The sequence below is a fragment of the Lutra lutra genome, chromosome 4 (genome assembly GCF_902655055.1).
Source record: "Lutra lutra chromosome 4, mLutLut1.2, whole genome shotgun sequence".
In the NCBI taxonomy this organism is placed as follows: domain Eukaryota; kingdom Metazoa; phylum Chordata; class Mammalia; order Carnivora; family Mustelidae; genus Lutra; species Lutra lutra.
The window spans coordinates 188,325,792-188,351,631 of record NC_062281.1 but is presented as its reverse complement, the minus strand read 5'-3'; the positions used below and the strand labels follow the sequence as shown (position 1 = coordinate 188,351,631).

The window sequence follows — 25,840 nt, the reverse complement described above, 5'->3', positions numbered from 1 at the left end:
AAACCATAAGAGACTCTTAATCTCACAAAGCAAACTGAGGGTTGCCAGGGGGAGGAGGAGAGGGTGGTTATGTACATTGGGGAAGGTAGGTACTATGGTGAGTGCTGTGAAATGTGTAAACCTAGTGATTCACAGACCTGTACCCCTGGGGCTAATAATACATTATATGTTAATAAAAAAAAATTAAAAATTATTTTAAAAAAAAGAATATTGGCTCCCATCATCTACCCAGCCCTTGATTCTGTTCCACTAACCTCACAATAATGCCATCTAATATCTTAAACAATTGTGTTTTGAAGACCTCGTTTATGAAGTTACAGCAGGCTTTTACTGTAGTACCCAATTCCTAAGTTTGTGAAGGTTGCATGAAAATTGGTATATGTAAAATATGGAATAATGCCGGACACATAGTATTATGTAAGGATTAGCTATAGTATTGAAACATTTGACGTTAAGTGATGGGGGTGTGGTTTGGAAACTGGAAGGGCTGCTGGAGTTAGCGGGTCCAGTGTCAATTAGAACAATGAATTACTTTGGAAAACAATGTAGCATTATCTTACAAAGTTAATGTCTTAGTCCTTTCTGGCTGCTATAACAAAACACCACATACCAGGTGGCTTATTCACAATGAAAGTTTATCCCTTACAGTTGTAGAGTCTAGGAAGTCCAAGGTCAAGGCACAGGCAGGTTCAGTGTCTGGTGAGAGCCCACATCTTGGTTCACCAATGGCTCTCTTTTCACTGTGCCCTCACATGACAGAAGGACCAAGGCAACTCTCTGGGGTCTCTTTTATAAGGATGCTAATCCTATTCATGACCTAATGACCTCCCAAAGGCCGCATACAAACACCTTCACATTGAGGGAATAGGTTTCGACATATGAATTTGGGGGACACAGAGACATTAAGTCTATGGCAGTTAGCTGTGCCTATGTATGTGCACGTTCCCTATAATCTAGCTATTTCACTCTTAGATGTATGCTAGTGGTTCTCAAATTGTAGTGGGCATCAGAATTGCCTGGGGGTGTTTGTTAAAATGCAGATTGGTAGGTCCTACTCTCAGGTTTCTGATTCAATAGGTGTGGAGTGGGACCCCCAAATTTGCAGTTCTAACAAGTTCCCAGGTGATAGTGATGCTGGTCCCGAGCCAACATTTTAAGAGTAATTGGCTTAGAGAAATTCTCCAAAGTGGGGTCCAAGAGACTTGTACAGAAATGTCCATAGTAGCTCTGTTCACGACAGCAAAAAACCAAAAACCCAACCCAAAAGTCCATCAATAAGAAATAAAAAAATAGTGATATTGCCTTACAGTGGAATATTACACAGCACTGAAAAACAGATGACCTGTGTTACACACAGCAATAGAGATGAATATTAGCAACCTAATTTTGAATGAAAAAAGCAAGTTGCAGAGAAAAAACATACTTTTGGGAAACTTTTTGTTGTTGTTGTTCAAAAACAAGCAAATTAACTAATCAGTGTTTAGATATATATACATATGTGATAAAACTATTTTAAGAAAATCAAAGGAAAGGTAAGTACCAAATTTGTGATGGTGTTAGCTTTGGAGGTTGGCAGAAAGACTTTGGGGGGAAATCCTATAGCGCTGGTGATGTTTTTTGTTCTTAAGTTATGCAGTTCATTTGATTATAGTGCTTTATAGTTCATGTTTATGTTATCTATTTTTTGCACATGTCCCTTATTCAATAATTTTTATAAAGGCAAATTGAAATGAGAATAACTTTCTCATTATTATTTAATGGAATGGAAAACACTTTGTGTGGGTATGAAAAATTACACATTTCTTGGCAGGGATGTGGAGAATGAGGAATTCTTTTTTCTTTTTTTTTAAGATTTTATTTATTCATTTGACAAACAGAGATCACAAGTAGGCAGAGAGGCAGGCAGAGAGGGGGAAGCAGGCTCCCTACTGAGCAGAGGACCCCAGGACCCTGAGATCATGACCTGAGCCGAAGGCAGAGGCTTTAACCCACTGAGCCACCCAGGTGCCCCGAGGAATTCTTTTATAGATGTTTTCACAGATGTCTTCACTTTGATCCAGATATTGGGTATTAGAGGAACTTAAACCCTCTCAGTATCCCTCACTTGATCTCTTCTGGTTTAGAACAGTCCCCTAACATCAATTCCAAAAAGAGAAATGTTTAGGGTGCCTGCGTGGCTCTATCAGTTTAATGTCTGGCTTCTGCTTGGGTGATGGTCTCAGGGTCTTGGGATCGGCCCGCGTGAGGCTCCCTGTTCAGGGGGTGAGTCTGCTTGTCCCTCTCCCTCTGCCCCTCCACCCCAAATAAATAAAATCTTTAAAAGAGAGAGAGAGTGAGAAATAGAAAGGCTTAGTTCTTCAGGACCTCTCTTCTAAACAATATCGGCATACAGGGGAGTATGGGAGTAGTGGTGAAATGCTGTACTTATTAGACAGAGTGTGACAGCTCTGGCTTTGTCCTTGGGCATCTACCTTGCTTTTGGGCTTGACCTCTATCCTTGCTGAATTGCCTCGTGACGTCATTGGTGCCGCCTGCTCTTAAGCCATGAGCTGGCATCTGCTATCATCGCTGATTCTCGGCTCTGCTACTTGCTCTGATCTGAGGTCATTGCCATGTGAGGTCTCCCTGTCAGGCTTCTGTTAAGACCTGTGATCCTCTTAGCATCCCTCTCCCCTCTGGGAAGACATAAGGGACTTCTCACCGTGGGGCGCCAACTGTGCCATTTCATGGTCACCTCTCTGGAAGCTGGACACCTCCCTCCACTGTGCCACACTTCTTCCTTCTCACCATGTTGTTGGTTCTGGAAGCAGAAACTGGTCCATGTGTTCTTGGGATGTGCCCTCAACTTGTCTGGGGTTTCTGTCTTCTTGCCATCACCCCCAACCTTAGGCAGAGCCGCAAGGGACCCAGGCAACATCTTCTCTCCCTTTCTCCTCCTTCTGCGTGTCTTGACTCTTCCGTCTCATGTCAGAAACATCCATCATGTCCTCCTAACCTCCACTCTTTCTTTTTGTCTTCTCTTTGCATGGCTCTCCCAGAGCTCTCCCTCAGAGCCATGCATCTGGGTCAAGAGCCAAAGTATGGAAGAGTCTGGGCCATACAATCAAATTGTCGTCGCTCGCCATAACTGAATTCAGAATAACCCAACCCAGGTCCAAATACCCCAGTTCTAAAACTAGATTTCACTTTTCACAGAAATATCCATATGACAAAAAAGACAGAAAGCCCTCTTTGCTTAAAGGAGGCTGCATGTACACCCCCGTTTCAAGTGGTCACCTCCTCGCCCTTGGAGGGGTTCTACAGCCCATAGACAGTGCACCGTTGTACAATTAAGGGTGATTAAGAGATCGTCTTTCCACAGCAAATTGGAAGAAAAACGACAAACAGGGCAGTTAGCCACGAGAGCACAAGTGAGCTAAGAATTTGAAAATTGATGTTCTTTAAACTTTGCTGCCCATGTTTGTCACCCCAGGGTCAGCACCCCTCCAATCCCCATGCAAGATTGTCCCTCTGCTCCACTGACATCTTTTATCATTTTTATAACCCTTCCCACAACCTCCACATACCTCATTTACCTCTGTACCTATCATCCGTCTCCCCCACAGAACGTGAGAGGCTCAGAAACGGCCACCCGGTTGCCTTGGACCCTGCCATGTCCCTGGAGCCCAGGACACTGCCTGGCACACAGTCGCAGGTCCCATAGGTGGTTGTTGAACTAAGGAATACATCATCTGTATTGTAACTGCCTGCTGTTGGGGGCAGTCATTAAAAGGTGATCAGGTTCCCTAGCTCTGCTAAGGAAAACAGTTAAATCCCTCCAGTAACATCTCCTGGAAACTGTTTTGTGCCTCTCACACACCTCGGGATGCCCGCTTACATGCTGCTCTGATGCAAGAGAAGTCCTTGCTCTGTCAGAAGGCAGTTGAGGACAGGGTGGGGGGGCCGGGGCTCTGGGTATTGGACTGCTAACATTAAATCTGTTTTCTTCCAGCTTTATTAAGTTTTAAGCCCTTTCCTGTTTTTCTATCATGGACAGACCCACCTCTTGGCAGACACTAATGTCTGAATTTTTTTAATTAGATTCCCGAATGGTGATGAAAACTGATTTGGGACCTCAACAAAAGATTTCAAAATACCAGCAAAATCCAGGCTGTTCCTTAGGGATGGTACCCATTGGAGGGAGGCGGTGGGGGAGGGGGAGGCCTATCCTCTGGGCCTCTTGACCTCATCCTTGGGGAGGGGACTAGCAGTTCTGGGCAGGGAATTCCAGGCTGGGACAACACAAGGTCTGTGGTTGGGGGTTTGCTGTCATTGCCCTCAGCATGCAAGCAGGAGCTGGTGGGATGCAGGAGGAGGTTGCTCAAGGCTTCAGCACACAGCCATGCCTCACAGGTCATTGATCTCATTGACACTCAGGGGCCTCATCACCGACATTTCCACAAGCCCAGCTTTGGTTTCCACCCAGGGACACTGAGGGAGAGAAAGCGGGAAATGGATGTCTTCAAGGTCACCAGCCTTAGAGAGAGCAGTAAGATAAACACTGGCCTCTCAGGCCTGTCCCTACTCGACTTCACAGCCTCCCACACTGAGACACATTCATTCAGATTGTTTTCCAAGCAGTGCTGAGTCTCCATAATGAAGGGCTCTCTGAGCACACCAATGAAAGGAGCTTTCTGTGTGTATCAGTCAGAATTGAAAAAAAATGTCGCCCTCCCTCTTCCCCAGTGGTTGTCTGTCCATTAAAAACTCAGTGTTGATTAGAAAAAAAAAAAAAAAAACAAAAAACATATAAAACAAAACAAAACACAAAACAAACAAAAAACCGACTATGCTCCCAACCCATAAAAGCAATCGTGACCCTCCCCTCCCAACCACCCCGAATACCGGAATTCAAATCGGCTGGTGGATTCAGCCATTTTTTTCTTTGTTTGGGGGGTGGGGGGTGGGCAGGATGCAAATAAGTGATGTGTTGTGGTGGAAAAAAAAAATTACCAGTGGCCCGAGTGAGTCCTTTCTGCATTTCTTTGTTGCGATGTGGAAGCAGCAACAGATTTAGTTGATGAAATGGGGCTTTTCACCTCCCCGGGGAAAGGGACGTTCACGCCCTTGGCCAGGGCAGAGCTCTGCGTTCTCCCAGCGTCTGAGGACCTCACCCTGCACCCAGGAGAGAGGCCCAAGGCTCCCCCGGGACAACAAAGCACACAGAAGCCTGTCAATTCACAGAGTTGAATGTTTTCCTTCTTGCTTCAAGCAAACGCCTGATGCTTTTAATAGACCCGTGAAAAATGGACCAACACACCTGGTTCCTTGTCCCCAGAAGGCACAGGGCCCCGGCCAGCCCGTGAAAAGTCAAGGCTCCCGTACCAAAATGAGGGGTGAACGTGGACCTTTGGCCCCAGGGGAGGCCGGAGGACGGCCAGCTCCCACCAAACCCAGGAGATGTGGCAGGTGTGCCGCACCCCGTGTGTGCCACTGGCAGAGCTGGGCAGGCTATACTCATCCGTGTGTGTTTTTTGAATGAGGGAGTCGGTTACGATAGTAAATGAGCGATGGCATCCTGAGTGCTGTTAGACCGAATAAAATGACGAAATGGGTAAAATGTGTCTTTAGCATCCCAAGGCTTCCTCCTTCCCGGCAAATTCCAAGAAACCAGTCCCCTGGATGCGCGAGCAAGACCTGCTCTTGGTTTTTTCTTTGCAAAGACAGGCAGGCCTGTGGCGTATCATGTGCCATTGATTCAGTCTCTGGGCTGGGCCGGAGCGGGGTGTGTGCGTGTGTGTTTGTGTGTGTGTGTGTGTGTCCTGGATGGTGAGAATCTTCCAGCAGGCCAGATAAAATCTCTTTCCTTTTGCAACAATTTATGAAGCACAAACCGGAGGCGAGGGCTACAAAGATGAATAGATCAGTAAGCCCCTGGCTTCGGGGAGCTCCAGATAGCCTCGGGGAGGGGGGCAGCATCGCTTAGCCTCGGGAAGGGGGGGGCACCATCGCTTAGAAGACGTTGGGCTCAGTCCTTCACAGCGGGATGGGGTTGGGTGGTCCTAATGCTGGGAGGAGGTCCAGCCAGGCAGAGGGACAGGGCAGCGTCTTTAAATTGGGGACACACACAGATTTCCCCAGGGGCATGCCAGCAAGGGAGCGATTTCTCAAATCCTCAACATCCATAAATGTTCCTCTAAAACCGTAGGGACAGATGAATCAGCATCTTCACAAATAACCCCTCTCCTGTTTACAAAAGACAGGCAGCTCCTTATGCAAGCCCCAGTTTTATTATGGAGCATTTTCTGGGATGAAAAAAATATGCTTTAGCCCCGGGGGCCCAGGGTATACACTGGTTTTCCCTGTTTTCGCATGTGTCCTGTTCAGGGTAGAGCATGGCCCAGGTTGGCTCGTCCTAAACTCCCGATCAGAATGCCTTATACGCGGGATCAAAGTTAACACTTGCCTGTGTTGGGAACTGCCATTCTGAGCCTCCTCCATGATGCACCGAAAAGAAGTCCGGTCATTTCTGCCTACTCCATCCAAAAATACATACCTGAATCTAATCATGAGGAAAGATCAGATAAACCCAGACTGAAGGACGTTCTACAAAGTAACTAGCCTGTCATCTTCGGAAAGCATCAAGCTCAAGCAAGACAAAGAAAGGCAGTGTTCCCACATCTTCTGGGGACGTGACAGCCAAGTGCAATGTGTGGCCTTGGATTTGATTCTGGAAAAAAAAGAAAAAATCTGTGAAGGATACAATTGGGACAGCCGTCAAAATTTGAATACGGATTGTGGATTAGATAATAGTATTGTATTCATATTAGATTCTGTGCTTTGGCCAATCCCACAGCACTTACAAAAGAAAAGGTCTTTGTCTTTAGGGAATTCAGGTCCAAGTATTTAAGGCTACAGGGCAGAACCTCCATTACTCTCAAGCGATTCCAATCAAAACCCACATGTAAACATTTTAGATGCAGAGGTAACAACGACAAAGAAGCAAATAGGGCAGAACACAAAGAGGTGAATCCAGATAAATCTGAAACTAGGTCAAAAGAAAAAAAATGCAAACACACAAGGAAATCCGGACACATAAAAATTTTTCTATTTTCCTGGTTTCCGCATTTTCTTTAATGAATATATATTTTTAATCATGAAAAATTGATAAATGCACACCATTTTTTAAAATAAGAATTTCTGGCGTTGCCTGGTTGGCTCAGTCAGTAGAGGATGAGACTTCCTCTCAGGGTTGTAAGTTCAAGCCCCATGGTGGGTATAGAGTTTATATATAAAAAAATTTAATAAATAGATAAAAATAATTTAAAAATAAAAATAAATTTTAGAAAAGAGTATCTGTTAGGGAGGCTCACTCTCTTAAGCGTAACTGGAAAGTTTTCTAGATCTTCTATCAAAAAATGCCCATACATATGGATTAAAACTCATAGATAAAGTTTTCATATAACTTTTTCATGGTCAGCACTTATTCAATGTTAACAAATTGTATCATGGAGTATTTTTTCCAATGACAGTCCGTCTTCACCTTATTCCTTTTTATGAAGTAGTTAGTATGTTCTACCTCCTGCTAAGCATATACTTACTTAACTCTGTGATTAAAGATGTCTGTTATCTTGTTTCTCAAAATTCTCTTTGGGGGTCTGCAAGCAAAATTGTGTGCACCCCAATGAAATGGGCATGAGTCTGATTCTGACCATTGGAAGGGGCAGTCAGCCTTGGGGAGACCCCTAGGGGAGTTCTGGCAAATAGAAATCCAAACCAGCTCTCCATCATTTTTGGAATGGCAGGATCCAGCCTCCAGGTAGGGTCCTGGTGCCGAGCACTCATTCCTGCATAGAACTAGGACATAATCCGGCTTCCCAGAGGGGTCCTTGGGGGACCCTGGACAGGGATCCTGGAGGGCTCCTAGGGATAAGGCCCAAGGTGAGGGCTGGACCTTACAGAGGACAAGCTGATGCCTAGTCCTCATGTACCAGACCAGCTGGGTGTCCTAAGGTGGAAAGGAACCAGTTCCACTGGGCCCATGCGGAGAACCTCTGACAGAGGTGCTGGCTGAGGATTCCAGCGGGCACAGGGGGGCACAGGTGGGCGCTGGAGGATTCAAGAGGCTGAGAATCAGGCAGGGCCTGGCAGAAACAACCATCATAGGATTCATGGCAATTACAGTGTTGGTTGTGCACAGAGTCCTTCCAAGTAGGAATAGCACGCCCATTTTAAAGATACAGAAACTGAGACTTGCATTGCCCGAGGCCACCATGGAGCTGAACTGTTGAATCTGTCTTAGAACTGATTCTAAAACACTGAGGCTCCTTCCAGCAAACCAAGCTGCTGTGAGTTCCTACAGCCCCACACCACTCCCCACCTGCCTTCCCCACTCTCAGCCTCATCCCATTCCTGCTAAATACATTTTGGACCCAACTGTACATCTAAGTGCATGATTTACTCCCGAGTCACAGAGCTCACCTTGACATCAGATGCCATCTGGAGCAGTGTGTGTTGAGAAGTAAGAGAAGATGCTTGAGAAAGCTTCCCAGAGAGCATGGGGAAGCTCTCGGACTCTGAGGGGGCCCCCAGAGCAGGCAGGGGGAATGAGAGATCCTGACTTCTACTCTCCAGCATCCCTCTGCATGGAGGCTCTCAGGTAGGCTCTGCGTCTTCTCCTTCTGCAGGGGCATCCTGCTCCCAAAAAGCAACTTGGAGACCTCTCCCTCTAGATCCTTAAGCAAAACACAGCCCTATCAATAGGCTTGAGTTGTGCAATAGAAGGACAGCGGTCCTGCCACTCGCTTCAGATGACCCTGGACTGTTTGCGTTGTCTCTAAAGCAGTGGTTCTCCAAGTAGGGCCCCGGTACCCATGTGTCACCTGGGAACTGGTTAGAAATGCAAACCCTCGGAGCCTACTCTTGATCTACAATCAGAAACTCAGGAGTGGGGCCCAGATCAGTGTCTTAATTTAAAAAAAATTTGGGGGGCGCCTGGGTGGCTCAGTGGGTTAAAGCCTCTGCCTTCGGCTCAGGTCATGATCCCGGGGTCCTGGGATCGAGCCCCGCATCGGGCTCTCTGCTCAGCAAGGAGCCTGCTTCCCCCTCTCTCTCTCTGCCTGCCTCTCTGCCTACTTGTGATCTGTCTGTCAAATAAATAAATAAAATCTTTTAAAAAAAATTTTTTTAAAGAAGCTCTATGCCCACTGTGGGACTCGAACTCAGGGTCCTGGGCTCAAGAGCTGTGTGCTCCACGGCTTCACCGAATGAACCGGCCAGAAGCCCCTCGAGGTCTTAATTCTAAGCAGCCAGTCCTCCACACAAATTTGGTACACACTTGCTTTGGAAACCACTTTGGGAACCCGTTTCCTTATGTAACGGGTTTTATCAGTGTTCTTACCCCAGGGATTATTTTGAAGATTAAATGAGATGGTGTTAGAGTTCCCGGTGAACGGGGTGAATGTCACTGTTACCTTGCCAGTCGCTGTTTTGGGGGGCCCAAACTCAAAGCACGGAGGAATGTCCTGGCAAATCCTCTCTGCTTGTTTCCTTCTTCCTCTCATCTGGGCTGGTCTCAGGCTTCCCAATCCGATACGCTTTATCAAAGGCTCTTTAGCCTAACCCTGAGTCACTCAGAGGCAAGCCGGCTCCGACCCCTATGCCCGAGACTGAGACCAGCATCACCTCTCTCTCCTCAGCTGTTTGCATTGCTGAGGAAGGTCCGTCCACTAGTTCCCACAGCCTCCCTCCCGTTACTCAAGCCAACAGCATCTGGACCATGTCCATAGACTCCTTTGGTCCTGTCCCTGTCCCTCTCCCCCTCCCCAAGATGGCCTCCAACACGACGCACTCCCTATGCCCTCCCGCTCCTCCATCCTCTACCAGAAGGTCAAGTAACCAACCTTGTAGAATTTAGACTCATTCCCCAACCCCCAAACCCCCTATCCCCGCAGGCAGGTGCCTGGTAGTGGAGGTGGGGAGAGGGGCATCTCCTTGAGTAATAACCTAGCCCCGAGCACCCTCCAGATTAGCTGATTTTAACCCATTCTCTCCCACCCAGGCTTCATTCCATCCCCGTTTCCAAGTGAAGACAGTGTCTTTTTCTTTCTTTTATTCAATCTTTTTTTTTTTTAACTTTAGAATGGATTTGCATCTTTTCTCCATCTAACAGGCTGTATCATTCCATCTGTGAACAAACATTCCTGATAATGCCGTAATAACTAGCTACTAAAAGATGGGGGAGGCAGCCTGATTATCTTCTTTGTTTTATCTCTACACTTTCGACCCCTTGACCCTGGGGACCCTTTAGGTCAGATGTCAACTCCTATCCTGTAGCCCCAAGATAAGACATTGTCTAGATCTTCAAAAATGCAGACTCTCCCCACAGGAGACCCACAGGAGTGCACCTGCACTAACCACACCATGGTGTTTCACACGCGGTTCGAGAAGCAAGGCCAGAGGATAGGGTTTATTGAATACCCCTGTGGACAAGTTCTCCTGCAATCCTGACTTAACATTCCCAAAGGGCCTGATTTAAGGAGTTGGGGGTGGAGCCCAGAAATCTGAGCCTTTAAAGCAACCAACCCCTTGTGATTTTTATGACACAATACATTTGGAATCAGGGTCTGGGATGAGGATCTGAAAATAACGAATTTTCATTCCAGCCAGGGGTTTGGGGGCTTTATGTCTTCAGGTTCTTTCTGTGGAATGGAATTTGTGGCATCTGGGAAGGGGTAGAAACCACAACCCTATCGCCTCTTCTCAAAAAATTTTCTTTTTGGGACACCGGGGTGCCTCAGTCAGTTAAGCAGCTGCCTTTGGCTCTGGTTATGATCCCCGGGTCCTGGGGATCAAAGCCCCCAGCATGGCATCAGGCTCCGTGCTCAGCCGGGAGCCTGCTTCTTCCTCTGTCTCTCTCTCTGCCGCTCCCCCTGCTTATGCTCTCTTGTGCTCTGTCAAATAAACAAAACCTTAAAAATTTTTTTTCTTTTTAAAAGAATTCCAACAGTTCAGAAGAAAAGTTAAACGCCCCCCCCCAAAACCCCACAAGTTTATCTGTTGCTAACACCCAGTACCTGAGATCAGGGCAAGATTGTTTAAAGCAGTAAAGTGGGGATTATGGGACCACATTCCAGGATTAAAAGGGATGGAAGCAAACACAGATTTGGTGATCAGGTGGGTCCTTGGCCATCCCTGGGCTGTGGCACCTCACTCACTGCCCGTGGCTGTCCGTCTGCTCGTCCATCTGTCCATCTATCTGTTCGTCCATTCAGCACCACAACGTTGCATCCAAAGTGAGGAGAAGCCCATCTCCAACAACCTTTTTTCTAAAACTGTCAGAGCTGGAGAGTCCGCCAAACTCCCCACCAGCTCTCGGGGGGGGGGGGGGGGGGCAGCCCCCAACCCCCACCCCAGAGCCACTCTACCAGCCCAATCCGCCCCTGGCCCACCCAGATGAGGACGGACACTTAAAAAAAAAAAAAAAATCAAATTCAATATTTACAAGAACAATCCCAGGCTCGGTTGTAAAATTACTGGCCATACAAGGAAGAGTTTACTTCTCCTAACAAACAAACAAAAAGCCTTGTGCCTTACTCTTTAGAAAAAAACACAAAAAACAAAAAACAAAACCCCAGAATAATAAAGTAAAATATTTTTTAAAAATAAAATAAATTGCTCACTGAAGCTCCCCCTTCCCCTCCTGTTGGGGCTCAGGGCTCTTCCCAAGTCCCGGGGCAGCCCGGCAGCTGTGGCCCTGTAACTTTAAACCTGGCCTGAGGTCATCATTTTAGCGCTAGCCAAACAGAGGCAGAGGGCGGTCCTAGTGAGCCCCAGACGGAGACCACCTTAGGGCCAGCAGCTCCCCGCCCTCGTAGGGAGAGATAAATGCTGACTCCTCGCAAAGTTTCCAATTGCAAAGTTTGCTCCTCAGCCGCAGAGGGAGAAGGAAGCTTGGGGATCCCTCCTGTGCTGGGTTTTGCTTTTATTTTTTTTATTTTTTTTGCTCCCCGCCTCCCAGCCCCTGTTCTCTGGCCCCACTGGGCCTCTGACTACAGAGCTTTTTCATCTAACCCCCAGCACAGAAACCAAGGGCTCGGTCCCACAGAGGGCAAGTCAATCGAGAAGATGTGGAAGGTGCCAGTTCTGCTCTTGGTTTTGGGAAGCTCATGGCTCTGGGATCCAGCAGAAGGAGGTAAGACCCAGCAGAATGGCTCCCTGCCACCACTGCTGGCGGAGATGAGCGAGCTGAGACTTGCTGGAATGCCTGGGCCTGGTATTTGAGGTTGCCTGGGAGAGCCGAGGGGAGCTGGGAAGTGTGTGCGTGCCCCTGAGTCCAGGGGACCTGGAGAAGGAGAGACAGAGGCTTGGCTGGTGCTGGGTGCCAAAGCAATGGCTGAGTGGGGTGGGAGGAGGAGCCCACGCATCTCACCCACAGGCAGCAAGGGAGGGGAACAGAGGGGACCTCCTTCCAGGGCAGCCCACCTCCAGCAACCCCCTGCTCAGCTCGTGAGACATAGGGTAGAAGGATAGAGGGTAGAAGGCTCCAGGGGAAGGAGCCTTCCCCTGGCTGGGCTGGGCTTTCCTATGGGGCTGTGTTTTGAGGAATGCAGAAAGGCCTCAGAAGAAGTTGGCCCCCTGTATGGAGGTGGGGGGACTTTCAGCGATGGTTTCCCTATGGGGGCCGCCAGGTCTTACACCCTGCGCACCAACACTGGAAACCCTCAGGGCCCCATCCATGGGATGGTCTGGAAGAGGCCTCCGTTATCCTCCCTGGAGAGATAGTGCGCACAGAAGGACTGGAGTCGGGGGTGGGGGGGGGGGGGCGGGGGCGGGCTCCTGAGTATCAGGAAGCAGGGGAGGATGGTTGTGAACCTTGCCGTTTAAGTTGGTTTCGGGCCGTGTGTTGAACTTGGCCAACATCAATGACTGAATGAGTGTTCGCGTCTACCTTAGACCGTTCCTGTATATGATCTGATGGTGGGGGCTCCCCTGGCCCTTTCCCCTTCCTGACTCCTACCTCCCCTTCCCATCTTGCTTCCTTCTGTTGTCTGTCAACATTTGATTTGATTTTTCTTGGGCTTTTATTTTTATCTGTTTCCCCAACAGAATATAAGCTCCCAAGAACAGAGCTCTGTCTTAGCCTCGATCCCCAGGGCCAGAACAATATCCGGCACATAGTATTTGCTCACTAAATACGGGTGGAAGGAACTGTAAGCTCACTAGTGATCTTTGGGGTTGGAGGCTGCTGAAAGGTAAACTCCTACATTTTCCAAATTGAGGATAGAGGTGGGTTGAGTACCAGGAAAATCCTTCTTGGAGGGAGTGATTGCGGGAGGGGTAGACTTGACCCAGGCATCTATAATTCCGTGCGCAGACAATAATACCCAGCCCTGGGGAAATTACACAGGGTGTATGACTCTCTGCCGGGCTGTAGGCTTCCGAGGGACTCGAGCAACTATCTTTATAGGGCCATGGGCTATTTGTGGCCGTCCTATCTTTGGAACTTCTCTTTCCCTTGGAACACACACAGCTCTGCACTTAACATTTCCCTTTTGGCGAGACAGCATGCAGATGATACCATTCTGTGCTCCCTGGGGCAAGGTGTGAGAGACCCCCAGACTGAGCCACATCCCAGGTCAGCTAAGGAAAGGCAGGCAGCATCCTCTGTGTCCTCCTAGGAAAGGGCTGACTGTAATCATCATTAAGCCAGTGTTTGAAAGTCAGAGGTCCTCTATCTGGAGTGGTTTGCAGGAGTGGGGAAACTGACCTAGGCATCTATAAATCTGGTCTGGAAAAAAAAACAAAACAAAACAAAACCACCAGCTGCTAGTCGGTGCTAGAAACTGGCTGTTAAAGACAGAGCCAGCCCCCCCATCTCCCGCCCCCACCTCCCCAGGCTGTGGGGGGTGCTGGCTGTGTGTGGATGCTGAGTTGCTGGGCTGGCGGCAAGCAGCTGAGGCCCAGGAGGGGTTTTGTCTGAGGATAATGACCGCAGTGCAGAGAATATGGATGAATAACTTCATTGAGCTGAGCTATTGTGGCTCCTGGGGCTGGGGGTAATTATGGTGATGAATTTTATTATCCTTCTCCCAGGATCCTACTCCCCCACTGGGTTTCCCTCATCTCGTGTATAATCTGGTTCGGTTTTGTAATCTGGTCCCATGTGTCTGTCTCTTTGGAACTGAGTGGATTCAAAGGAGCTCTGTTGTCCACACATCTGGCATTTTCCTCAATTGTCAGGCCCCCGCCCTCGCTCTGAACTTCCATCCAAAACGCCGACATCGGGGCCTCTCCGTTAGTTGGTTTATTTTGTAAAATTCTGCAGGCGGCCACTTGCTGCAAGCCCGCACGTGATTTTCTGGGATGAGTCCACCCAGGATTCATCATGCGGCAAACACATTTCCCTGTGATTTCCCCGAAATTCTTGGCAGTCAGTTTCGGTGCCCCTGAGGTCTTCAGGAGTTGCTAAGGGGTTTTGTTGCTCTGAAGGCATCTACCAAGCCTTTGAATAAACACCAGGTCCGTTCGAGTCTTTGGGAGGGAGGTCTATCCATTACATTGGTGTATGAGATCCAAAATGGAATTTAACGGAGTAAAAGCACATTTTTAAGAAGTATCCAAGCATGAGAAGGTGAAGTCCGGACATGGTGAGTAAGGCAGAATGCTGGCCGAGCCTTCTCTCTTTCTCTGGCCTCTGACATGCATGGTCCATGAGTCCTTCCAGACCAGAGAATTATAAGGACCCCAAACCTTGGCATGATGGGAAGTGGTCTGGCCGAGTAGGGAGGACACCACCTCACTCCCATTTCCATCCCCACCATGTGCTGGGAATGTCACCGTTCCCTCATTTAATCATCTCCTTCAATTATACATCATAATCTTCAGAATATGCCAGAACTAGGATTAAAAAATGAGTCTAGGGACGCCTGGATGGCTCAGTTGGTTAAGCAGCTGCCTTCGGTTCGGGTCATGATCCCAGCGTCCTGGGATCGAGTCCCACATAGGGCCCCTTGCTCGGCAGGGAGCCTGCTTCTTCCTCTGACTCTGCCTGCCTCTCTGTCTGCCTGTGCTCACTAGCTCTCTCTCTCTCTCTCTGACAAATTAAAAAAAAAAAAATGAGTCTAACTCCAAACCCCAAGCTCTTTCCAATATAGGACAAAGCCGCATGAAAAACTAAAGGTTGCACTTGAAATTAAAGATTAATGTCACTTTAAGCTCCTTACACATGAAAACAAAAAAATTGGGGTGCCTCGGTGGCTTGGTGGGTTGAGCGTCTGTCTCTGGCGAGGGCTTGATCCTGGGGTCCTGGGTACAAGCCCCTCATTAGCCTCCCTGCTCAGCAGGGAGCCTGCTTCTCCCTCTGCTCCCTGCTTGTACTCTTTCTTGCTATCTGTCTCTCTCTCAAATAAATGAATAAAGTTAAAAAAAAAAAAAGGAAGAAATGTTAAAGGTATTTAAAAAGTCCTTTATGTTAAATATCTGCCGTGTTATTCCTATAAGAATGAAGATGTCATAGTGCATTAAAATAGGGTCCATGAATTCATTCCCCAAAAGGTAACCCAGCATCTCCTGAGCTCTTGGTACAGAGCCAGGGGCAGGATTTGAGCTGTGTGCACTCTGGAGAGAGGCACGCCTAACTTTACAAAGCATTCCCCGAAGTCTTCGCCAGCAGAGCAACGGACCTGTGCTTTACATTCCGTTGGCTTATCTGAATATTTGTCATATTTCTGGCTCTAAGAACAGACATGCCAGGCTACAATGTATGGAAATGGTTCAGGGGAGGACGTAGGAAGACGGGAGGCTCAGATACCTAGCAGTGCCCTTCTGAAACTCACTGGAGCGATCTCAGGAAGATTCTGCAAGGCTCTCCAAGGAAGTCCCTCAAGGAAATTCTCAGTGGGGCGATATGTTGGAAGAGAATCCAGTGATTGGGGGGATGGGGTGGGGAGCATTTCTATAGATAACTCAACAGTTAGGGAGATAAGTCTTAGGATTCCCGCAGGGGTGGGCAAGAGATAAAAGCAACTCTGGATAGAAATCTTGAATCCTTTCCTTGCTGATTTCATCAAACTGTTTGGGAAAGGAAAGAGATCAGGCATTTTCTCCGCAGGCTAGGAGATGGAGCCGGGTTAGGGAACAACGGGAATTCTGCCAACTTCATACGGGCGGAGAAAACAAGGTGGCCGCTTCTGTCCTTGCGGCACTCCAGGCCCCACCAACCACTGGCTCCCGGCGGGCTGGCCAGTCCAAGGCAAGCATTCCCTGGAGCTTCAAAGATAGGGGTGAGCAGGCTCTCCCTTCGTTTTGTCTGGCCAGGTGCTTTTCCCCAGGGAACTGCTCAGAGGAGGTGGGTTTGCTGTTTGAGGGGAATCTCGCTTAGGTCCAGAAGGAAACCTGCAGACCTGACCCCCTCATTCACTAGTTGTCGGAGGAGCTGCAAACTGACATTGTTTAGGGCAACCCTCAATTTCAGGCAGGGAGAAAGAAAAAACAAAAATCAGTAAGCAGAGGAAGATGGGCTGTCCACCTGTATCCAGGCGGATAAGGCTACCAGTGCCCCCAGGCAGTGGAGACGGTGTCACTGCAGACATGGGGTCATAATTGACATTGTTAGTGTTTGAAACCTGCAGGGGGATGTCCGTTACACAGACTACAGATGGGAAGGGGGGAAAAGGCTCCAGAAGATAAGTAAACACATTATTGATGAGAATGCAGTATTTCCTACAATTCATTACAATGTCTCCATCCAGGAGAATAAAACATGACTATAACTGACCGAAAAAGCTGTTACCTAATGAATAGTATCCTGCCTGAGGAAGAAACGTGTCTGTTTGCATAGAATCCAGAAAGGGAGAGAAAAGGGATGAGAATTTGATGACGGTAAAGCTGCCCTGCCCAAGGAATTCATTTATTTAGCAAGTACATACTGAGTGACTGATCTGTGAGTCAGGCAAGGTACATGTTATCCCGGCTTATGGCTAGTATGCGAGATGTCCTACAAGGTGGCCTTGGGTGTTCTGATCTCAGTCACGGTGACTGTTCTACGATGAATCAGGGAGCCCTGTTCCATCACAGTCTGGAAATGATTCCATCTAAGAGCCCCACCCTTTGCCTTGTATATACACCAGGTATTCCAATCTTTCGAAGGGCAGTGCCTTGCTTAGCAAAGCGTACAACATTGGAAACACATTTCCTGTTATAAATAAACTATTGGGTTTCCTGGCCTCTTGTAAGTTTGGCTAATGTGAAACAGCATCATGTGAGCTGGATCACCCGGTAATAAGATTAAATTTCTCAAACTATAAAGCTAAGGGAACTAGATTCTGCATGCGTGATGTTAACAGTAGTAACTATGTAATAATGGCTAACATCCACTGGCTTAACACATTTCCAGCACTTTCCAAAACCTGGTTCATTTAATCTGTGCAACAGATCTACGAGGTAGGAACTATTTGTATTTTACAGACCAGTGTAGAGGCTCAGAGAGGTTCAGGAACTTACACGCAGACATAGGTAGTAAGCAGGAATGGTGAGACTGTTGAATCCAGGCAGCCCAACCCCAAAGCCCATGCTCCTAACCACTCAGCACGACGACCTCCTGTGCCTGGCCTCAAGGCTTCCAAGGACACCAGAAAAGTCAGCCAGTTGATTTCTTCAAGTACCTCTTACAGCAGCAATACCACAGTTGTTAGATGCGTACTTCAGACTGAAGAATGAGGCTGGCATTGGGGTACCGAACTGAAGGACATGGGCCTGCCCCCTTAAGCATATACAGGGCATACACGTTAGTAAGAACTTTAAGAGGTAGAGAAGCATTAAGTGGGATCGCAGCTCAGAGAGAGAGGCAAGACAGGTGTGTGTGGTGTACGTGTATAAAAAACATAGGAGACAACATAAAATGGCATGTCCTGAGCGGCAAGGGCCATTTTTGCTGCCCAGAGTTTGGCAATGAGATTTTTAAGCCATTGTTGGCTGGAGAAAGTCTTAGGGAGCAGATGGGGCTTGATCCTGGCTGTGAAAAATGGTAGGATTGGTTGGACACGGTGGCAGGGAAGGGAAGGGCAGTCCAGGCAGGAGAGATTGCTTGAGCAAAGGCACAGAAGTTAGAACAATCTGGAGTTTGTATGAGAAGATTCATGCAGGCTCACTGGTGTTGGGGTGGGAGTAGTTGGGAAGAAGGATGAGTCCCTGCTAAGGGGGAGAGCTGAACCTTTTTCTGTAGGCAGAAGGCAATAATAGCACATGGGAGTAAGGGGGGGCCATGAATGGCAGTTGTCGGGGAAAAAAAATGATGACAAGAACCATATGGGATTGAGTCTAGTTTAGGGGATCACTGGGGTGGGGTGGGGGTTAGGAGATGAGTGACTACGTGTGGTGACCACATAATGGGGGATGAGATCAGATTTGGGGGAATCATAGCCAGCATGACTTAGAGCTTAGAATTTCCTGATTTCTTATTCTCTCATTTCTTGAGTCCCTACTATTCACCTCTTACAACATAACGTTATTAATTTTTTTTTATTAGTAGGTAATTCACAGATCACAAAATTAGCTGTTCGAAATTGAATATGCAGGGGCACCTGGAGGGCTCAGTCAGTGGAGCATGCGACTCTTGATCTCGGGGTTGTGAGTTCGAGCCCCACGTTGGGTGTAGAGATGACTTAAAAATAAAATCTTAAATGGAGAAACAAATTGAATATCAAACCATTAGAAGTTGCTCCCCTTTCCCCTCGCCCCCATTTCCTGGCAGCCACAGAGCTACTTTTTTGTCTGTCTGGATTTGCCCATTCTAGACATTTCACGTGAATGGAATCTGACAATATATGGCCTTCTGTACCTGGTTTCTTTCACCTGGCATGATTTCAAGGTTCATGCTTGGTGTAGTGTGTGTGTCAGAATTGTATTAAACTCCAATGGCTGAATAATACTCAATCTGTTATTTATCTGTTTCATGACCGATTGATGGACATTTGGCTTGCTTCTGCTCTGGGGCTATACGAATAGTGTAGCTAGGAGCATTCATGTACAAATCTTTATGTGGATGGATGTTTTCATCTCTCTCAGGTATATCCCTAGGAATGTAATTGGCCAATCATATGGTAACTATGTGTAACTTTTTGAGGAACTGCCCAGCTGTTTTCCAAAGTAGCTACATTATTTTACATTCCTATCGATGATGCAGAAGGGTTCCAATTTATCCACGTCCTTGCTAGCACTTGTTATTTTCATGTTGTTTTGTTTCTTTTCATTTTTTGATGGTAGCCATCCTAATGGGTGGGAAGGGGTATCTCATTGTGATTTTGATTAGTATTGCTCTAATGACTGACAATGCTCAGTACCCTTTCATGTACTTGTTGGCCATTTACATATCTTCTTTTTTAAAAATATTTATTTTTAAGTACTCTTTACACCCAGCGTGGGGCTTGAACTCACAACCTGGAGATCAGGAGTCGCATACTCCACCAACTGAGCCAGCCAGGTGCCCCCATATTTCCTTTCGAGCAATGTCTATTCAAATCCTATTCCCCTTTTAAAATTGAGTCGTCTGTTTATTGTTGAAGTCTTTGTATATTCTGGATACCAGACCCTTATCAGCCATAGGAATTGCAAATATTCTTCCCATTAAATTTCTTGATGGTGTCCACTGAAGCAAAAATTTTAAAATTTTTGAAGTCCCATTTATCTGGTTTTTTTTTTTCTCTTTTTATTGCCTATATGGTTTGTATCATATCCAAGAACACATTGCCTCATCCAAGGTGACAAAGATTTACTCTTAGTTTACTCCCAAAAGTTGTGTCGTTTTAGATCTTACATTTAGTTCTTTGACTCATTTGGAGTTCCTTCTTACATGTGATATGAAGTAGAGGGCCCACTCTTTTCTTTTGCATGGGGCTGTCGGGTGTCCCAGAACCATTAGTTGAAAAGGTAGTTCTTTCCCAGCAAGTTATCCTGGAACCTTTGTCAAAAATCAACTGCCCATAAATGGAAGGGCTTATTTCTGGACCCTCAATTCTATTCCATTTTTCTACACATCTATCCCTATGCCAATGCCACACAGTCTTGACAAGTATAGTTTTGGAGTAAGTTTCGAAGTTGGGAAGTGCAAGTCCTCCTACTTTGTTCTTTTTCAAGATTGCTTCAATTAATCACTGTATCTTGTTATTTGTGTATCTCTTGCCCATTAGAGAAGAGGGCAGTACCCATGTCTTACTCAGCACTTGAAAGGACACATGATTGGTACACAGTAAACATTGATCAGGAGGAAGAAGGAGGAAACACAAAGATCCCAGACTTTGGGCAGAAACAACAAAGAAGCAGGTGATAGAAATATAAAAATCAGGTTGGAGGGATGATAGGTTTGGAACCAGTGTTAGAAGGAGGAGTTCAAGTTCATGCATTCTGTTTTAGATGCAGGAACTTGGAGGTAATAGTAGGACATCTAATTTGATGTATTTGATGGGTACCTGGAAAGATAATCAAAACGACATCAGAGGTACACCCTAGAGACACAGTTTGCTGCCTGAACTCCTCCCCATTCATCAGAACAAGGGGAAAAACATGGCAAGGAGGGTCAGAAGAGATTCACCCCAGCTAAGAACGATTGTTTTTAAAAATCTACCGAAGCACACTTCAAACTCCCGAGCCAGGCCCAGGATCAAGGCCAAGGGCAGCTAATGGAAACACGGCCACATTCTGCACATTCCTGTAAGGCCTCGTCCTCCTCGGTGCACAGCTGGGCTGTCTGTGAGCTACATGGGTGGATGGTGAGGTCAGAGCCAAAGGGGCTTCTCTTTTCACTCTTGCAAAATCGGGGCCTGCTCAGCTGACAGCGCCGAGTGAATCAGAAGCTCGGTTTCCGAGCAGATGGCGCGCGATTTCCCAAACACTCTGCCACCCCATTGAGATGCTCTGCTCCGGGGCAGGACTTCTAAAACAGGTTTTAGTCATTTGGTTTTTCATGTACGAAACAGTTCTGTGAGGTGGCCTTTCCAAAGGGCCGCTGGACACAGTAAGTTCCAGAAAAGTTGTAACCGAGGTGTTGATTGCAGTTTACAAAGCTGAACTCATTTCCTCTTTTCCTGAGAACATTCTGCTCTTGGTCAACAGAAAAAACCTCTCCCCAGGTTGAGTAATCTTGGTAGAGGTTGTAATCAGCAGCCTTGAGTTTTAACACTTGAGGAGTTCTGAGCCCCAAGATTGTGGTTGTGGGGGTGGGTAGTGGGTAAGCTGTTCTGTGAATGCTGAGAAGTGTGACTGTCCATGTATTCATTCATTCTGCTCTCGGAGACCAGGCCGGAGGCTAGGCCACAAACCTATAGCAGAATGGGATGCTGCTTCCAGGAAGCTTATGGATACTAGCAGAGCAAAAGTAGTCAGTGTTGGTGTTATCAAGCCTCGTTCAAGTTTAGGGGGATTGCTTTCTCTTGGCACCCTGGGAAGGCGTGAAGGGAAGAAGCCTCTCACCTCGGCCAGGTAGACGAGTAGGTAGGGTTTAGATGGGCAGTGGAGTTGGAAGGATGAAACTGCAGGTGACCTTGGCATCCAGAAGCCCACAGAGCAGCTTTGGTGCCATCCCAGCCCTGGCCAGGTGGAGTAGAGAGCCTATGAGGGGAGCTGCAGAAAAGTGACAGGCCTATATACAGCCTGCATGACACAGTGGTTCGAGCGGGGTTAGGCGTCTAAGAGGCCCGATGTCTAATCCCTGCATCACCACTTTCTGGCTATGTGGGCGGTTTACTCTCAGCCTCATGGTCCTTGGTTTCAATATGAGAACAACTTGAGTTTGTAAGGCTTTTGTAAAGAGCGCTTGGCACCATGTTTTGGGCATTCTCCAATAAATTCAAAATAACAACCATTTTTACAATACCCACCTCCTTAGGAATGCAAACTGGTACAGCCACTCTGGAAAACAGTGTGGATGTTCCTCAAAAAATTAAAAATAGAACAACATGGGCACCTGGGTGGCTCAGTTGGTTAAGCGTCTGACTCTTGATTACAGCTCAGGTCATGATCTCAGGGTCCTGAGATTGAGCCCCAGGTGGGGCTTCGTGCTGGGCATGGAACCTGTTTGGGATTCTCCCTCTCTCCCTCCACCTTTGCCCCTTCCCCTCCTCCCTGCTTGCACTCTCACTCTCTCAAAAAAAAAAAAAAAGAAAGAAAAGAAAAGAAAAAGAACTACCATATGATCTAGTAATTCCACTACTGGGTATTTATCCAAAGAAAATGAAAATACTAATTTGAAAAGATATATACATCCCTGTGTTTATTGCAACATTATTTACAATAGCCAAGATATGGCTGCAACTCAAATGTCCATCCACAGAGGAATGGATAGAGAAGAATGGTAGATATAGACAATAGACTATTACTCAGCTCTAAAAAAGAATGAGATCTTGCCATTTGCAACGACATGGTTGGAGCTAGAGAGTGTAATGCTAAGTAAAATAAGTCAGAGAAAGACAAATACTGTATGATTTCACTCCTCTGTGGAACTGAAGAAACAAAACAAAGGAAAAAAGAGAGAAACCAAAAAATAGACTCCTAACTATAGAGAACAAACTGGTGGTTGCCAGAGGGGTGGTGAGTGTGGGGGGATGGGGGAAGTAGGTGAAGGGGACTAAGGGTGTCCTTATTGTGACAAGCACTGACGAATGTGTAGAATTATGAGCCACTATATTGTGTACCTAAAACTAATATAACACTGTTATAATTATAGTGGACTTGAAAAAAATTAAATAATAAATAAAATAAAATACCTCCTTGTTGGGTGGTCATGGAAAATAACCTTGAAGATTTGTGAAAGGCACACAGCGGGCCTCAGTTGACAGGTGGCTGGGAAGCCTGGTGTCCTGTCGAGAGGACTCCGTGTCCTGCTCCCTCCACCTACTGGTAACCTGTTGGGGGGTCTTGCTAGGGACCTGAAAGCTGAGTCCCCAGTCACCTGGCCCCTCTCCTTTCTTTACTGCTCATGTTCAGTGACAGAGACCTTCTGAATGCTGTGTCTTTGGGGCATGACGTCTAATCCCCCCCTCTTTGAAGTCCGGGAACAGGGCTCCAAATCTTAATCTGTAGCATTTCTCCTGATTTTCTCCCGAGGAACAAGTAACACTTGTCTGATCTCAGTCTTGACACGTCTCTCTTGAGTTTCATGGGAGAGGGACATGCCCCCGGTGCTGACAGTGGGTGATCACAGCTCAGTATCGGCCTGGGCCTGCAGGGGCTGCCAGGATGGGACACACAAGTGGACAGGCTGCTGCTCACTACACCTTGAACAGCAACACCATGGAGCTCATCCACAGAGGGGATTGTCCTATTATCAGCCAAGTTCAGGGGAAGCTATTTAATAACTCTTGAGTGCAGCCCTGTGGACAGTAGCAAGAATATTGCAACATAAGGGATAATTCAAAAGAAGTGTCGGTGTGTTCATTCAGTCGTTCAACAAACATCTGCTAACTACTTACCATGGTGCCAAGCACTGGGAATATGGGGCAGTGTGGGCTTTAGGGTAGCACTGTGCATCCTGGAGGAAAATTATGGATACTGTGGGATACTGAGTGGCTGGGCCAAGCCCTCAAGAATCCGCCTAGATTTTCCATGGCCACACTTTTGATCCAGTAAGCAATTTACCAAGAGCCACAGGAAGGGTGGGTGTCGAGGGGAACTCACTGGCCACATCAGTGATCATACTGGTCGCAGCCCAGTGTCTACCAGGAGCTGAAGGCCGGCACACAGCTCTGGGTCAGCAAGTGGTTTTCAAAATTCCAAGGAAAGGCTTCCTCACAAGGTCAGAGGATGGGCCAGCCTGTAGGCGAGAGGATTGATTCAAAAGATGTGGTAAATAAAAGCAAAGGTCCTAACACCTTTCTTCTGGTTGCAGAAGCCTACTTGCTGGTAACTAAGGGAGCAGCATCAAACAGTTCAATTTGGGCCATTTGAATTGAGATGAAGGACCCTACGAAGATCTGAGCATCAACGTGGGTGGTCCATGGGGTGCTAGGAAATGTTGGAGCTGGCACCTTCCCACGGCTCTAGGTGTGTTTGTTTTCAGGCTTCTGAGAGCAGGGTTGAGACATGATGGAAAGGTGATAGGCACAAGCCTGTGTCAGGGCAAAGGAATAAGAGCAGGCATTTTTGCTTGTGTTTTCCAAACAGATGTTTTGACCTCTCTCCAAAAGTATTGCTTCATCCCAAATGTAATTGGGAGGCGAGGGGGGTGGAAATGCTAGGATTAATTATTTATTAATTATCCTACAGTTACTCCTACAGGGGAAAACCAGAACTTCCTAGGATGTCGTAAGAAAAAAAAAAAAGAGCATTCTCTTTCTCAACAGCCACAAAACCCATTCCACGGCCACGTAGTCATCCGTCTTCAAAGCTTATCTGGGCAGTGAGATGCCGGAGCGCTGAAGATGCTAGAAAACCTCAGGCAACACGAAAGATTGCCTCAATCAGTTGGCTGACGCCGCAGGTTTTCTTTGAAAATCCCGAGGATAGCTCAGTTTGTGACTTCTTTATTTTTAAAATCAACTTTCTTCTTTTTTTAAAAAAAATATTTTATTTGTTTATTTGACAGAGAGAGAGAGATCACAAGTAGACAGAGAGAGGGGGAAGCAGGCTCCCCACTGAGCAGAGAGCCCAATCCGGGGCTCGATCCCAGGACCCAAGATTGTGACCCGAGCCGAAGGAAGAGGCTTAACCACTGAGCCACCCAGCACCCCTAAAAACAACTTTCATAAGACAAAATCAGAGAGGGATGCAAAGCATAAGAGACTCTTAACTATATAGGAAACAGAGTGAGGGTTGCTGGAGGGGAAGGCGTTGGAGGGAGGGGGTAACTAGGGAATGGGCCGTAAGGAGGCACGTGATGAAATGAGCTCTGGGTGTTACAGGGAACTGATGAATCACTAAACTCTACCCCTGAAACTAATCATACACTCTATGTTAATTAATTGATTTTAAATTTTAAAATGTTAAACTATACCTTAAAAAAGGCATAAAAGAAAGTACGGTTAGAAGTATATTATCGGAAAAACTACAGTTAATTTAGAACTAAACATTGAAAGGTAAAACATAAAAATAAAATCAACTTTTCTGTTTTAAGATAAAATGCTTATTTTATGGAAGCTGCTTCTGCTGTCTGATTTTTGAGGCTTCGAGTCAGCAGAAAGAGGACAGCAGGGAGCTTCTCCCTCACATGGACAGGGAAACAGCAGAGGCTCTTCAACTTAGGGAGGCGACTTCTGTGGCTCTCTTCATAAAACAAGGGGGAAGTCCAGGAAAGGACCAGTGTCATATTCCCAGTACATCCCTTCGTACCCTGAATGTTGTGTCTCCATGGAGCTGTAACAGGTCGGAAAATGAATTTTCAGTTCCAAGGTTTGGTATTTCTTTTCTTTTCTTTTTTATTTTTTTAAAGATTTTATTTATTTATTTGACAGGGAGAGAGAGCTCAAGCAGGGGGAGGCAGGGAGAAGGAGAGGGAGAAACAGGCTTTCTGCTGAGCGGGGAGCCTGATGCAGGACTCGATCCCAGGACCCTGGGATCATGACTTGAGCCAAAGGCAGGCGCTTGGCCCTCTGAGCCACCCAGGTGCCCCTGGTATTTATCTCTGATCGTTGGTGGGTGATGAATTTAGACATATCCTGGTCAATACTTGTCTGTTTATTTGTTTGTTTTCCCCTTGCCACCTCACTGTCCTGGTGCAACCGTCAACCACTCCTGCCAGGATAGCAGGGTAGCCCGAGTGGTCCCCCTGCTTCCGTCTAATCCCAGCGCCCTCCCCGATACACACACCGCATTCACATGGCACTCCGACTCAGGTGACGTCATCTCCTAGCTCCCCTTCACACTCCAGTTGAAA

At 47.0% G+C, this 25,840-nt stretch overlaps 1 protein-coding gene across 5 annotated transcripts in view; it reads left to right on the top strand.

Moving 5' to 3' along the window:
* Positions 1-11,807: 11,807 nt before the first annotated feature.
* Positions 11,808-25,840, top strand: part of PDPN (podoplanin) — a 29,355-nt gene continuing 15,322 nt past the window's right edge. For 2 of the 5 annotated variants that reach the window (XM_047727472.1, XM_047727470.1), the window contains exons 1-2: positions 11,809-12,201; positions 15,484-15,495. In XM_047727472.1, the coding sequence (XP_047583428.1) occupies positions 11,866-12,201; positions 15,484-15,495 (348 nt within the window). In that variant the 5' untranslated portion in view covers positions 11,809-11,865. Of the gene's footprint in view, positions 12,202-15,483; positions 15,496-25,840 lie in introns of all 5 variants that reach the window. The other 3 variants (XM_047727471.1, XM_047727474.1, XM_047727473.1) reach the window with 3 other exon arrangements.